A 15,573-nucleotide genomic window follows, 5' to 3' on the forward strand; every position below is an offset into this window, starting at 1 on the left:
GGTTTTTCCTGAGCTTTCAATGGAGAAGCCGAATTTACACGTCGATGACTTGACAAGATTATTGAATAAGAAAGATGGTTTTACTCGGATGGATGACGTTGATGTTGTCCGAGTATGCCTTTTAGTACTTTTGCATGCCGACTTTTTAGGCAGAGAGGCTAGACAACCTATTCCTAAGGACCTAAATGCATGGAACCTGTTTCCGTGGGGTTCGTATCTATGGAAAGCTACCTGGAATAAGTTGTCGTCTGTCTTTGATGACCGCAAAAATTTGCGTGGTGATGGTTCCAAATACACTTTGTCAGGCTTTATTTGGGCCTTTAAGGTAAGAATTTCTATATAATGTTTCCAAAATTATAATTAATTATTTAACTATTACTAATGTTTGTGTATGTTTTTGTAGATTTGGATATTTGAGGCTTTTCCCGACATGCAGACATATGCATTAAAAACTTCAAATGATATTCCTAGAGTTATTTCCTGGAAGAGAAAACGGCCGCTGTTGATTTGGGAAGAGTTACTACGGTATACGACAATAAATGATGTAAGTTAACACAAATACTACCATATATATAAACAAGTTATTACTAGTACACGTTTAACTTTGTTTGAGCTTTTATATTGTTAGGAGGCCAACACTCCATTACAGAGGCTGACACCCACGGAGGCTGAGCTTGCCACTGATTGGTGGCAAGCTAGTAAGCGTTTTTTTGATGGCATGGATGATGAGCAGCCTCCACTTCGAGAGCCATCACCTCACCCAGAGCCATCACCTGATCGACCACACTATATACATCTACAACGAGAGCCATCACCTATTCCGTCACATCATCGAGCCTCTTCTCCATCATCACCTCATGATAGGCGACCAGAAAAGATGCCACGACATTTATCTCCCTGTTCTCCACCTCCACCTAAACGGGATGAGTTAGGGGAGTTACGTGATGAGGTCAATGCCTTACGTGAGGAGGTCGGTACTTTACGCGATGACATTGGTGCATGGCGTGATGAAGTATCTACTTTACGTGGTGAGGTAACGGCTCTACGTGAGATGGTAGCATCGTTGTAGAATGAGGTTCATACTCTACGCAACGAGGTAAGTTTAATATTTTTCATATTTAACTTGATTTACTCGTAATTTCACTTAGATTAACCATTTCACTTAGATTGTTTAGTAAATTCATTCGGTTGCTGCCAATACTACTAAACAGCTCTAAAATAATCATGTGAAGTTAGTATTTGTCTTTGTTTTGTCTTTTGGTTGAAGTAATGCAATCCATTCAAGTTTCAATTTGCAGAAGAAGAATAGTTGCAACACGAAACTTAAATCGCAACGCGAAAATGACTATCGCAACTCGAAAATGACTATCGCAACGCGGAAATGACTATCGCAACGGGATAATCGCAATGCGAAATAAAAATCGCAACGTGAAAATCGCAATGCGAAAATGACTATCGCAACGTGAATTTAGTTTCGCGTTGCGATTTTTATTTCGCATTGCAATTATCCCGTTGCGATAGTCAAATTCGCGTTGCGATAGTCATTTCCGCGTTGCGATTTAAGTTTCGTGTTGCGATTTTAAGTTTCAGAAACTATTCTTCTTCTGCAAATTGAAACTTGAATGGACTGGATTACTTCAACCAAAAGAAAAAGACAAATACTAACTTCACAGTGTTACAAATTTAAGTTTCAAGAATAAACTACTACTCTTTATGTTGTCCTTGAACATACACTAAACCTATATGCTGTCGTTTTAAATGTTTATAAGTGCTTACTTCCGGAATGTTATCTGATGCATTTTGTGAACTATGATAGAATAATGACTAGGGTGAATACTGTGCAAGTTTGAAACATATTTGTCTTTTTTTCACTGTTTAATATCATGTCTGTTTATTTACTGATTTATGTATTAATAATCATTTTTAGCGACCCGATAAGGTGGATGCTTTACGTCGGGTTTTTTTTGCACGACGGGGTTCACACATCAGACAGCGTGCACGTGCCATTACGTCTCCGTTCACCCCAATAGTGCAAAGACTCCGTAAAAAGAAGCTCGACTCACCTTTCATCGTTCAAGAGGCCTCTCCTATCGTTCAAGAGGCCCCTATCATTCCTTAAGAGTCCCCTTCCACCGTTAAAGAGGCCCCTGTCATCATTAAAGAGGTCCCTCTCACCATTCAAGAGCCTGATTCGTATGGCGTAATATGTCGAATTATTGAGAAACCCCCTCAAGTGCCAAACATGATGGATGACTGTTAGCTTTCGTATGAGTTACCGGCTAGTACCATTCCGACAGATGAAGTGGAGAGGAAACAACTACTAGAAACAATTCTAGATAATACCCTTTTGGCTAAGACCGCAGTTGATTTTTATCTACATGAGCGGAGCCAAGGGTGTTACGCTGACATATACAAACTCAACGATGATATGCATTTGTTGATTGATCGGTCTTGGTGGGGTGTGTTATTAGGGGTTGAAGAAAAGGCTATTTCGATGGGGGGTAAGTCTTATATTTCATTTTGATTAATTTTTTTTTAAATTTATGTAATTCACTAATATATGTCTTTTTTGTAAAATAACATATTGATGCATGGGTGTCACGTCTTCTAATAGTAAGGAAATTGAAGAAAAATAAAAAAATACACGATATACAATTATGCCGACGTCTTTTCACGTAGTTCACTTGAAGAATCAACGACATGAATCATATGCGTTGGCTAATGGACAAGCTAAACTTTATCCTGTATGGTGGGAGGTCGATAAGGTTAGTATTTATTTTTTTAAAATATTTTAAAGGTGTTCATAAATAAGTGCGCAATTTGAATTATTACTTATGATTGTAGGTGTTTATTCCTGTTTTGGAACGTACTCATTGGCTTCTCGTCGAGCTTCAGCTCTCATCCCTGAAGACAATAGTATATGACAGCATGATAAATTACATATCATTGTCTGATTTGAGAGATATTATTAAGGGATGGAGCTCTCATTTGGCTAAATTATTGGATGCGATTAATTATTGGACTTATTCTGGAAAAAAGAAGCCAAAGAAGTTCAATGTTACAGTTATCAGAGACGAGATCGCGCCACAACAAACGCCGGAAGCCAAAGGGGATTGTGGTCCTCTCGTATGCATTTGCTTGGAGTATTTGACGACAGGAAATACACAGTTTCTACCTCCCACCGATAGAGATAGAGGTGCAGTAGGATTGTGGTTTCGGCATTTTATGGCTAGAGCGATATATGCGAGACGCTGCCTACCTGCATCCGCGTTATGAAAGTGTCCATAAACAATTTGTAAGTCAAATGCAAGTGTTGTTAAGTACCTAGAATTCAATAATAATTTGTTGTTTGTTGGTTTTAGATGTGTAGAAGTGTTATTTGAGCAAATGTTTGGTTTCTGCAGGTTAATCCTAAAGTGAGCTGCGTGAAATTGATGTATGGGTGCATAAACAACTGTCTGGGGTACACTTTTTTTTATTGTTTAATTGATTTTTAAAAGTCTAATTTGTTTAATTGATGAGGAAAATAAGAATTATTAGCATTTTTGCTTGTTTAATTTATTTGTAAAAAATTGATTTGTAAAAGTTGATTTGTTTAATAGTGATGTGTAAATAATTCTTATTTGTGCTTGTTTAATTGATTGAAATGTAAAAGTTGATTTGTTGATTTCAATCTGCATCATATTGAAGGCAAAAGACCTGTTGAAGGTACACTTTCGCAACGCTAAACTCAAAATCGCAATACGAAAGCCAAAATCGCAACGCGAAAGTCAATTCGCGTTGCGATAGTCTAATACGCTTTGCGATTTTCTCGTTATGATAGTTAAATACCCGTTGCGATAGTCAAATTCGCGTTGCGATTTTTGCGTTGTGATAGTCATATTCGCGTTGTGATAGTCAAATTCGCGTTGCGATAGTCAAATTCGCGTTGCGATTTTTGAGTTACGATAATCAAATTCGTGTTGCGATAGTCAAATTCACGTTGCGATATTCAAATGAATGTGTAATAAGTGATAACAACTGAACAAATCATAGCAATCTTCAAACTCAAGTTACTAATACATGCCTAACTGAAAATGTTAAAAGTTTACACATAAAATACACATAATAGTCAAATTCGTATTGCGATATTCAAATGAATGTGTAATAAGTGATAACAACTGAACAGATCATAGTAATGTTTAAACTCAAGTTACTAATACATGCCTAACTGAAAATGTTAAAATTTTACACATAAAATACACATAATACAACGTTTGCATTTAAAAATCACCTAAGTTAATAGTCCCAAAAAGTGAAGCCGGTTGTGATTGCGATTTTGATTTTGATTGCGATTTTGATTGCCTTTTTCTTGACACCATATGAGCTTTGGATTTTGATGAGGATTCATACTTTGGTAGAGGAAAAGATGATTGTGATGGCACTGGTGATCCACATGTCAACCTTGTATGACCACTTTCCTTGCACCGACTATATGTCGATATCTTCTTCTCTTCACCCTTAGACGGTATACGATCGTGACTTTTTGGTTGGCCAGGTAGCCTTATGTCCATGGCTGGTGGCAAAAATGTTTGTAAGTCATCTGGTATGCCCCACTCAGAAGGATGTGGAATAGAGTAGATAATCTCGGCATAAGTCTGTCGATATACTTCTGTAGTGTAGCAATCCATAGCGTATGCGCTTGAATCATCTTGGTTTAGATGAAGAGCAACTTTTATAACATGGCCACATGGATAACCAGATGTTTGCCATTTCATACAACTACACGTCTTTGCATTTAGATCGACAAGCCCATTTAAGTTATTATCCAGTACTTCAAACAAAGTGTTTGAACATGGTTCAACTCTCATGACGTTGACTTCACAACACGTTTCGTTATCTTTTTTTCAGTCCATGGTGTAACACGATGTTCCAATATTCCTGTAAATTTAAATAAATAATACTTAGTAAAATATATGATAAGTTACGAATTTAAAGAAATAATACATGCATGTTTCTTTTCTTGTAGTACCACTGTTGAATAGAGGCTCGAAAAAACTCTATTAACATAGTAATGGGTTATTTCCGGGAATGACGACTTAGAGTGTTGATTGATTCTTCACTATTAGACGTCATGAAACCATATCTTGCTCCAAGTTGATGTACTCTTGACCATCTTTCAAACCCGACATCTTCTAGTGTTTGAGCACACTGAGGCAAAACACGTCTTAAACAATTTATATGCTTATTAAAATCCACTTCCTGATAAGCTTTTACAGCCTTCCAGTATGTCCATTTGTGATTTTTTATACTAGCAGACCTTGATTTTAGATTTCTATACAAATGAACACCACAAAGTCCATGAAAAGCATCTGGGAAACACCTTTTAATAGCGTTGTCAATTGAGTTTGCCCTATCGGATATGATTGTCAGATTGCTAATAGGACCTATGCAATCCCTAAGATGTCCCATAAACCATGTCCATGAATTAGAGGTTTCGGAATTGCCAACCCCGTAAGCTATTGACAGTATCACATTGTTAGCATCCATGGCTACTGCTAATAAGTTTACTCCAAGGTATCGACCTTTTAAATGTGCTCTGTCAATTATAATAACTGGGCGCATGCAAGTAATAAACGAACGAATCTACAAAATCATATACACAAGAAATATAATCATTTAAATGTGAAATGCATTTAACTAACAAAAATGAGTCAACAAAATTATATTGATTTACTAACCGCAGCACCAATGGCGATAAACAACAACTCAAAGCGTCCATCTCTATCTATTTTGATATGAGTTACCGACCCAAGATTTTTCAGCTTTAAATTGTGACAATAAGCCGGCAGTTGGGCAAACGATGCTTCTGGTGACCCCTTCAACAATTCCAAGGCATAACATTTGGCTCTCCAAGCTTGAGAATATGAGATACTAATCTTGAACCGAGCATTCATGTCAGTCATAATTTCATGTCCCCGATATACCCTGCCATTCAAAAACATTAACTCAGCTAGAAAACCACCCAAAACCTTTTTGTTTGCCTGTCTATGGTGAGGAAAAACTTAGGTTCTTGAACATGTATGTTTATCAAAAAAGTCCTAACTTGAAACATTTTGCAATCTTTTATCCTCTTTGCAATCATACACCACGTACAGTTTTTGTCAATCATACACCTTGTTTCAAAACGATCTTTGCTTGATTTGTTAACTTTTAGTTGATAGCCATCTTCCACACATTTCGTATACAAAGCTATCTTCAAGTCTTCCTTTGTATCAAAACAATCATCTTTCTTGATACGAATAATTTTTGTGTAACAATCAACTGCTATTTTTACCAACTCTTCTTCCGGTATCTGAAGTAATTCTGGCATATTCCAGTTATACTCCCGTGGCATTTTTTTCGGGGACTTTTCTTCGGGGATTTCTTCTTCTTCTTTTTCTTCTTCAGGGTTATATGAATTACAGAATGGATGTTCAACATGTTCATTCACAGTCATAACTTCCTCCTCATTATCATCAACAACATCTTCCTCGGCAGCGGCTGTTTCATCATCAAAATTCGGGTATTGACCAATATCAAAATCATTACACGAAGGGTATGTTTCTTCTTATGAAACATCATCAAAATCCGAGTATTGACCAAGATCAAAGTCCGGGTATTGACCAATATCAAATTTCGAATACCGACTAGTACTCACAATTTTTTATGTTGGCTCATCATCGTCTAACTGGTTAATACGAAAAACGGAATTTGGTGCTAAAAGTTGATTGGGATTTGGATTAGGGAAAGGTTGTGGGTTTTGAGATTGTGTTTGATATTGGAAGTGTGGTGAAACAAAATTTGCTTGGTGATGAAATTGTGGTGGAACCATTAAATTTTGAGCACCATAAACTGGGGTTGAAAAACTTAGTTGATTACTACCCGCTACTAACCCAACTTCACTACTTCTAGGTTCAACAACATACAATGTAACATCATCTTGCGAAACACTAATGTAAGCAATGAATCGTTCAACATCTTCATTGTCGGTTAACAAATAAACTTTACATTTTCTATGATAAGATAGCCTAAATCCACTTAAGGGCTCTAAATTCAATTTATTTGCAACACGTAACATTAGAGTTTCATAAGTTAACTTTTTTAATGACAGTTTTAATTAAAGATTCATGGGTAAAGGCATATATTTTAAAACACCATGAACATTCTCCCATGACCCTCCAAAACACAAATCTATTCAAACATGATCAACATTAGATGATTTCATTATTGTAAATTAATTTACTAAACAAACGAGTTGCGAAACTAAAACCTGTTGCCGGATGGGGAAGGATGTCGTTGGATATAGGAACGGATGTCGCAGGAGAGAGTGATAGATGGAGATGTAATGAGTTGCGATTTAGGGATTTAGGTTATGAGTTGCTTCTGCTGCGTAGTTATATACCCAAAACATTTGTATTGCGAAACTAAAACCTGTTGCGAATTTGAAATTCAGTGTTGCGACAGTCAGAATCGCGTTGTGATTTAAATATTCGCATTGCGATTTTATAAAATCGCAACGCGAATTTGGAAAATCGCAATGCGATAATCAAAATCGCGTTGCGAATCTGGAAATTGATTTGCGATACTGGAGATCGCGTTGCGATTTAGAGATCGCATTGCGATTTTGTTGGTCATTTTGGCAAATCGAAAAAAAGTTGATCAAAATCGTATATTATAAGGAAGTGTCATAATTACTTAAGTCCAGAACATATAAAGAAAATAATATTTACTTTACTTAATGATTTTTTTATTAATTTACTTGTAAATATTTCTTAATAAAGGAAAATTAAAATAATGATATAAAGCCTGAGATTATGTAAACTATGTCTCACCGTGTAATTAATTTTCTACCTCCAATTATGCCGTTTCACTCGTTTCTCACATGACTCCTCAATCTCCGTTGCCATCTATATATATTGGCATAGCAGCTCTCCCTCTCGAATCAGATCAGTAATCCTCTAACAATTAAACTGCAAGAAGCTTAAAAACTCCGTTTCTCTATTCGTTTTTCCTTCTTTGCAGTGAAAATGGCAGAGCCTGCAACAGCAACACAAGCAGCAGCACCAGCAGTGGCTCTGCTGAAAGATGAGCTCGACATCGTTATACCAACCATAAGGAACTTGGACTTTCTTGAGATGTGGAGGCCTTTCTTCCAGCCTTACCATCTCATCATCGTTCAAGATGGTGATCCTTCCAAGACCATCAAGGTCCCCGAGGGATTTGACTACGAGCTTTACAACAGGAATGACATCAATAGGATCCTCGGTCCTAAGGCTTCCTGCATTTCCTTCAAGGACTCTGCTTGCCGTTGCTTTGGTTACATGGTCTCCAAGAAGAAGTATATTTTCACCATTGATGATGACTGCTTTGTAAGTTCCTTTCTATTTTAGAATCTGGAGTTTACTTGTTTTAGTCGATTTTTTGGATCTCTACATTGATTTGAATTCTTGTGGTGTTTTTGTAGTGGGTTTCTGTTATTTTGGTCAAAAGTTCTATGCTTTTATTGTTTTGATGTGAGATTTGGATTAACGCATTTGTTGAATCTCCTCTGTGCCCTTCATTATGGTGTCTACAAGGTTCCCTTCACATGGAGTGCACTTTTGGCAGCTTTGCACGTTCCTAAATCATGAAAATATACCTTTCAATTATTAAGGGACTGCTTGCATTGTGATGTACAGCTATGGGATTTTAAAATCTTGGTTGTTATATATTCATGTTACACGATGAACTTCAATCTGCAAGTCAAGATCTGAGATTTGGGTCTTGTTTTTATTGTTGTTAGGTTGCTAAGGACCCATCTGGCAAAGCGATCAATGCACTCGAGCAGCACATTAAGAACCTTTTATCCCCGTCCACTCCCTTCTTCTTCAACACCCTGTACGATCCGTATCGGGAGGGTGCGGACTTTGTCCGTGGATACCCCTTCAGCCTCCGCGAGGGTGTTCCGACCGCTGTCTCTCATGGCCTTTGGCTAAACATCCCGGATTATGATGCACCAACCCAACTTGTGAAGCCTCTTGAGAGGAACACTAGGTATGAAACATGATCCCAACTTGAAAAGGTGTTTCTTGGTTATCATTAGTGATTTAATTTAGTAATACTCATGGTATATCAGGTACGTGGATGCGGTCCTAACTATTCCAAAGGGCACCTTGTTCCCCATGTGTGGGATGAATTTGGCCTTCAACCGTCAGCTGATCGGCCAAGCCATGTACTTTGGACTCATGGGCGACGGGCAGCCGATTGGACGCTACGACGATATGTGGGCTGGCTGGTGCACCAAGGTACATCCTAGTCATGTATTTGTATCACAATTGCTTTCTGTTTTAGGTATGAGAAAGAAATGTCCATTGCCTCACCATCACCAACTCACCGGATTGACGAATTTGTAGGTGATATGTGACCATTTGGGATTGGGAGTGAAAACGGGTCTGCCCTACATCTACCACAGCAAAGCAAGCAACCCATTTGTGAACCTAAGGAAGGAGTACAAGGGGATATATTGGCAGGAAGAGATCATCCCTTTCTTCCAACAGGCTGCCCTTCCAAAGGACTGCACCACTGTTCAAAAGTGCTATATTGAACTGGCAAAGCAGGTGAAGGAAAAACTTAGCAAAGTTGATCCTTACTTTGACAAGCTGGCTGATGCCATGGTCACATGGATTGAAGCCTGGGATGAGCTCAACCCAACCGGAGCTGCTGTGCCAAATGGCAAAGCAAAGTAGAAAAAATACAACCCTTTAGCTTCATAAAATGAAATAACATTTTCATTATCTATTGCATCTTTACTTCTTTGGTGGGATATTATGTAATTTAATTTTCTTTATGTTATAAAATTACTACAAATAAAATGTATTAGCATTGCTTCCATTCTATAATAAAACTCAATCTTTTTTAATATGCTGGCAGATCCCAAAAGAAACAATGGGTTTTCATTTTAAATAAAACCATATGATTATTCTTAACATCAGTACTAAACAATTCGACAAATCATATTAAGATCAAAATGAATGTTGAAAAATGCAATGTGCTTAAATTTCAAAGTAGTTTTCAAATAGAAATCAGATTCTGCAGAAGCTGATTATGGTTCAACCGTGGCTTTCAACTCAAAGATCATCAGACCCGGTAAATCAGAGCTTATGCTATGCCATTTGCGGCACCATCCTCGGTGGTATTTTCTATCTTTTGTCGTTTTGCATCACGCTCGCCATCTTGATGGTTTAGACATCCGTTTACGGCATCTTCACCCAAAAGAGATACATGTTTGTTCGTGATTTGTCGACCTGCTCTGAGCTTTGGCCCCCAGTGTCTTTCAGGATTCGGGAGGAAGCGGGCAACCTTCTTTGCTTGTGCCTTGCTCAGTGACGCAACAGCTCGTGCAAAATTTGCCTGCACAAAATAAATCCTTAGATCTCAACTTGTTTATGAACATGTTAATGTTGGACAATGCTTCAGTTCACACACAAAAACACAAAACAATGACAGAGAGGACTGGGGTTAAAGGGGGAATCATTATGCAACCACAAAAAGCAACTTGAAGGGCCGGTTCTTTGGCGAGTATCACTCTTCCAGGCTGATCAGCAGATTGAGCTTTCACTGGATGATTTTGAACCTATAGAAAGGGCAACAAAAAAAGATTATGAACCCATTTCATCAGACACTTCTCTTAATCAAGTTAATAGATGGGGTGTTGAGGTTAAATTTACAATTGCATGCAGGAGAAAACACAAAATAAAGGAAATGGAGGAGCAACACAAATGAAGTCCTTACCAGCGCATTATGTCCCAAATGACATCCATGGGAGCATCAGATTTTAGCCCAATGGGTTCACATGAGTTCCAGAAATACGATAACCTGCATTGATCACAGCGGAGCGGAATATAACTGCAGAAGGGGAAGCGCATTTTAGCGTAGAACAGAGGTTGTGCAGACTCAAAAAGAGAGGAACATCAAGCAATTCCTGCAAAACATATCCCAAACTTTGTAAAGAACATATATAAAAATCTCCAAAAACAGTACAACTCTTTTCTTTAATAGGTCAGTTTAGTCATATATATTCAGCGTAATTCCAACATCCGATACTTGCAACTTACGTAACATCTTATGCCTAATGAAATGTTTCTCAGCAATATCATATTTTAACACACCACATTTGAAATATTTTGGGTCAAGTCCAATCATATTGAGCCTTTATATTATAAAGTATTAACAGCACAGAACATAGGATGGCTCGCTGTTATTGAAATAAACCCTAATGGAAACTATGTTCTAAAGGCATAGAAACGAGCACCCAGAATAAAGTAAACAGGAAAGGAGAAAAAAGAACAGATACCTCAGAAATTGTACTCAATACAGCAGAGATGCGATCATACGCTGGAAAACGTTACTTTATGGACTTTACATCTGCTAGTATGGCGGTTACCCACTCTTGATCATGGATGGGAGCAGACCATATAGGCCCACCCATGTTAAATTTCTTCCCACAATCACTACACTCTTGAGGGACAACAGGTGCCAAACCTGGGAGACACCTCACGCTGGTATTCTGGAAATAGAAAGTGGATGTAGATCAATGAGTTGAACGAGTCGAAATTAAGCATACAGGGACAAGGAAAAATAAGCATAAGGGAGTATTTATAAAGGTAATCCGCTAAAAGTAGATTAGGAGGCCATCCTTAACGATAATAACAATAATATAAAAAGGAGGCAAATAATTGCAAGACTAAAAGGCATACACAAAACAGTGAGCAGTATGATATCAGTTAAGTAGGTTAAATTTTTTCCCCGAATCCATAAAACCTTCAAGTTGCATGAATGAGTCACAAATAGCAACATTAAGCAATTGAATGCTAAGGCCTCAGAGTGTACTTTAGTTTTCCTAAATTAGTACTCCACTATGTATATGCACAAATGGTGTAAGCCATGTACATGCTAATAACAAATAAAAGGCACCATTTGCATGATACCTCAGAAAGCACACCTTAGAAACAGTTCTCCCAATAGGTTGTAGATGAAAAGAATCACAACCAGTGCACTGATACACATATGAGAGCTTAAGGGGAGTATTCTTCATCGCACTGCATTGACGTAGTTGCTCTTCTATCATCATTTTGTTATAGTGCCATTTTACTTCAATAAACTAGATTAAAACAATAGGCCACCTACCTGTATACACAAACGAAAACACGGACATAAAAATCCATCTGGACTGATAGCAAAGGAACAATATAACGTTTGTAGCGGTTCGCATAACTCTGTTTTCAAGAAAGAAGAAAGACCAATTATGCCACATAAAAAGATTGTTATTGAATTGAATTCTAATATAAAAGCTTTGAGCTAGAAAGCATATTAATTAAGAAAATACATTTGTAAGCCAATGTATTAAAACTAACAATATACAGTTAAAGTTATCTTATCTAAAGACCATTATCAACTAGAAGTTGTTGAGTGAAAGAATAGAGGAGTCCTAGATGTTAAATGAAAGAAATAACATGCTTTCTGAGGGACATAAAACTACCTCAATGCATGCTATGAGGATCCTCAAAGCCATTTCGTGGAAATATTTCCCTCTCAATGGGTATGATCCATATCTGTTTCCGCAAACAATTATAAGATGATAAGACATATTCAAATCCATAGTTCAATTAAGGTAAGGTAAGGCAGTTTAATCTTACTTTGAATAGCAAGCCTCCCCATTACCCCCATAGAGGACTTCCATATCGGTAGCAATGCACATCAGCAAGCCCCCATCAACAACCGATTGAACTGCAGTGTCCAGGAACACAGACGGCGAACCATAAGGATCAAGATCAACTTGAAACAGAAATATATCATGAGGAGCATAAGCACCCCCTTGGACATTGCCAACAACATACAATAAAGTTGCCAATTAATTATGACATTTGGATAATAAATAACACAAAATATTCCCATAAATGGAAACTTTCTACAAAGTTCGATGTATGCATAAATACTAACTAGCATATGCTTATCTTTGAAGCAGTTGAGTATACACACTTATCAAAATGTTTTTAAACATTGTTAATTTAAAGAATAAAATAGCATATACCACATCAAATTCTTTTGGGTGGGTAAGCATGTAGACACGAGCATCAGCAAGATGTGACTCCACTTTCGAACATGCTACAGAACCATTGAACTTTATATTTCTTTGGCAAGCTTCAACTGCCCCTGCAAATAGAAACACAGTATTGGTATACATAAGAAGCAAGTCTTTGTATGTAGGGGAAAAAAAGCATGAATATAGAAGAAACCAGAAAGTCAATAGCTACAAGTCAGCTCTTGAACCAAAATTGATTCTTCATATAACATTAATACACCTACAATACCTTTATCATTGTCTAGAGCAATAACTTGACCAATCCCTTCTACTTCCAGAGCATATCTCAGACGTCTTAACCCAGATGCAGATAAGGCCTATAAAATCACCAGAAAAAGACCCCAGAAAATGACATGACTAACAATGGGGAAAAAGAATTAAAGTTAATATCTGAAAAACGGACGACTGTAAAAATACCTCTAGAACTCTTGGAGGTTTGAGCTCCCTTTGAACTTTTCCCTCTGTCTTATTATGTTCTTCTGATGTACTGCATGGTTGTTCATGAGATTTCTCTTCAGGCACATCAAATTCATTGTTCGATATTGCAGTATTAGAGCCAGATTTATCTGCTTTATCTTCAACATGAGATATAGAACCATTTTTCTCAGACACCTTGCCACTGATTTGTTTCTTTTAGACAATATTGTCTCGTATTCCTGCTTTTGCCTTGATATAAATGTCCTCAGGACTGCAGTGGACATGTCTCTGTTGTTAACCTGATAATAATAATAATAAATATTTAGATCATCTACCAAAAACAAACAATGAGGCAATCAACTAAGACTCTAATCATACTACAGCAGATGCAATATCCTACTCAAAACATTTGCAAATATAGCTATATGATATCAGTACATTACAGATTTGACAGTCTCAGTAGGCAATCACTAACAACAAAGCCAACAACCAAAAACATTTTCCACAATAAATCATTAAAATATAAGAAACCAAAAGCTTGCAATTAAAACTAAAAGAAAAACATTAAAAAGGCTAACCACAAAAGTTCATTAATTCAAATTCATTAATTCAAACACATTTTTACCGCCCTTCAACTAGATTCTCTTAGAACACCCAAAACTCATCAGAAGAGAACTTTTTCAATGAACCAAAAGTTACACATCAACTAAAACTAAGAACCCATCAATATTTCGACAATGAATTCAATAAAAACTAAATATAAAAGAAGCAAACTTGGAACCTGGGTTTTGTTGTAAAAGACTTCATTTTTAGCATGCATAAGTATCTCAGCTTCTCCTTCCTTGATGATGGTGTAATCATTGAGAACTGTAGACATATTGTCTTCATTTCATGCACTAACAAATCAGGGTTCCTTTTTTCTGAAGAAAATTTTTGTTTGCCCTGTTTTTCTAACTTTTGGTGGGGTTTGAAATTTGTTTTGAGGTCCCACAGTTTGTGATAGGAATTGAAACTCTATTTTTATTTTTAATTTTTCTTCTGCTGGTTTTTCACTTTAACGTTTGGTTTACGAATAAAAGATTAACGGAAAATAAGATTCTTGTAAATATTATATTTTTTATTTAATTGATTTAACAGGAATATAAGATTACAGTGTTTGATTAAAGGAATAAAAGATTATTAGAATAAAAGATTATTGGAATAAAAGATTATTAGAATGTATATTTTATCAAATTATCCTTATTATATATTTTATTTTTTAATAAGTTGAATTCTACTATAATATTACTATAATTAATTTATATATTTTCTTTAAAAAATTAAATTCATAAAATTATATAATATTTTTTTACAAAATTGAAAAGATAAATAGGTTTAATGAAATGGTAAAATTTTATTTTAACCCCTGAACTTCATATAAAATTTTAATTATAGATTTTTTTATAATAAATCTAAAATAATTTAAGGATAAATTTATAATTTAACCTTCGTAGAATTTTTATTATTCAACGAAAGAATAATGATATTTTTGAGAGAAAAAATTAAGGGCATTTTAGTCCAAAACGCCGATAATCCAATAATACCTAAGTGAAGGGGGCAATCATATTCCCGGTAATATACCTAAAAAAATTCACTGTTAAGAATAAAAGATTACCGAAAAATAGAATTACTGGTCAACCAAACGGGAGAATGAGAATTATATTCCCCCAATAATAAGATATGACGTGAACCAAACAGCCCAGCGCACGTTAGACTTCCTTACCAGCTCATTGCTAACAAGAGCCATATATATTTTTCAAAAATTAGAATAAAATTGTATTTTATAAGTAAAAACAAGCGATTTTTTATTAAATAATTATTTTTCAAAAATAAATATTAAAATGAGTTAATTTTAATCTGAAGTTTATGTTATTTAGAACAAGTTAAACAATAATTATTATTTAGTGAACAGTAATTATCAAATATTTTTAAAACATAAAATTAATCAAAAAAAATTAAAAAATATGCATCACCCT

The 15,573-nt window shown here is 36.0% G+C and overlaps 1 protein-coding gene and 1 pseudogene across 1 annotated transcript; one reads left to right on the top strand and one right to left on the bottom strand.

Annotated features, from left to right (window-relative positions):
- Nucleotides 1–7,985: 7,985 nt before the first annotated feature.
- On the top strand, nucleotides 7,986–9,899 carry LOC120119716 (UDP-arabinopyranose mutase 1). The gene is made up of 4 exons (XM_039139528.1): nucleotides 7,986–8,390; nucleotides 8,804–9,054; nucleotides 9,137–9,305; nucleotides 9,414–9,899. The coding sequence occupies exons 1-4, from the start codon at nucleotides 8,049–8,051 to the stop codon at nucleotides 9,744–9,746; spliced, it is 1,095 nt and encodes a 364-aa protein (XP_038995459.1). The 5' UTR covers nucleotides 7,986–8,048; the 3' UTR covers nucleotides 9,747–9,899.
- A 63-nt stretch (nucleotides 9,900–9,962) lies between these two features.
- On the bottom strand, nucleotides 9,963–14,548 carry LOC120119717 (annotated as a pseudogene).
- Between the last annotated feature and the right edge of the window lie 1,025 nt (nucleotides 14,549–15,573).

This window comes from Hibiscus syriacus, unplaced genomic scaffold, assembly GCF_006381635.1.
Source record: "Hibiscus syriacus cultivar Baekdansim isolate YM2019G1 unplaced genomic scaffold, ASM638163v2 tig00110332_pilon, whole genome shotgun sequence".
Lineage (NCBI taxonomy): Eukaryota > Viridiplantae > Streptophyta > Magnoliopsida > Malvales > Malvaceae > Hibiscus > Hibiscus syriacus.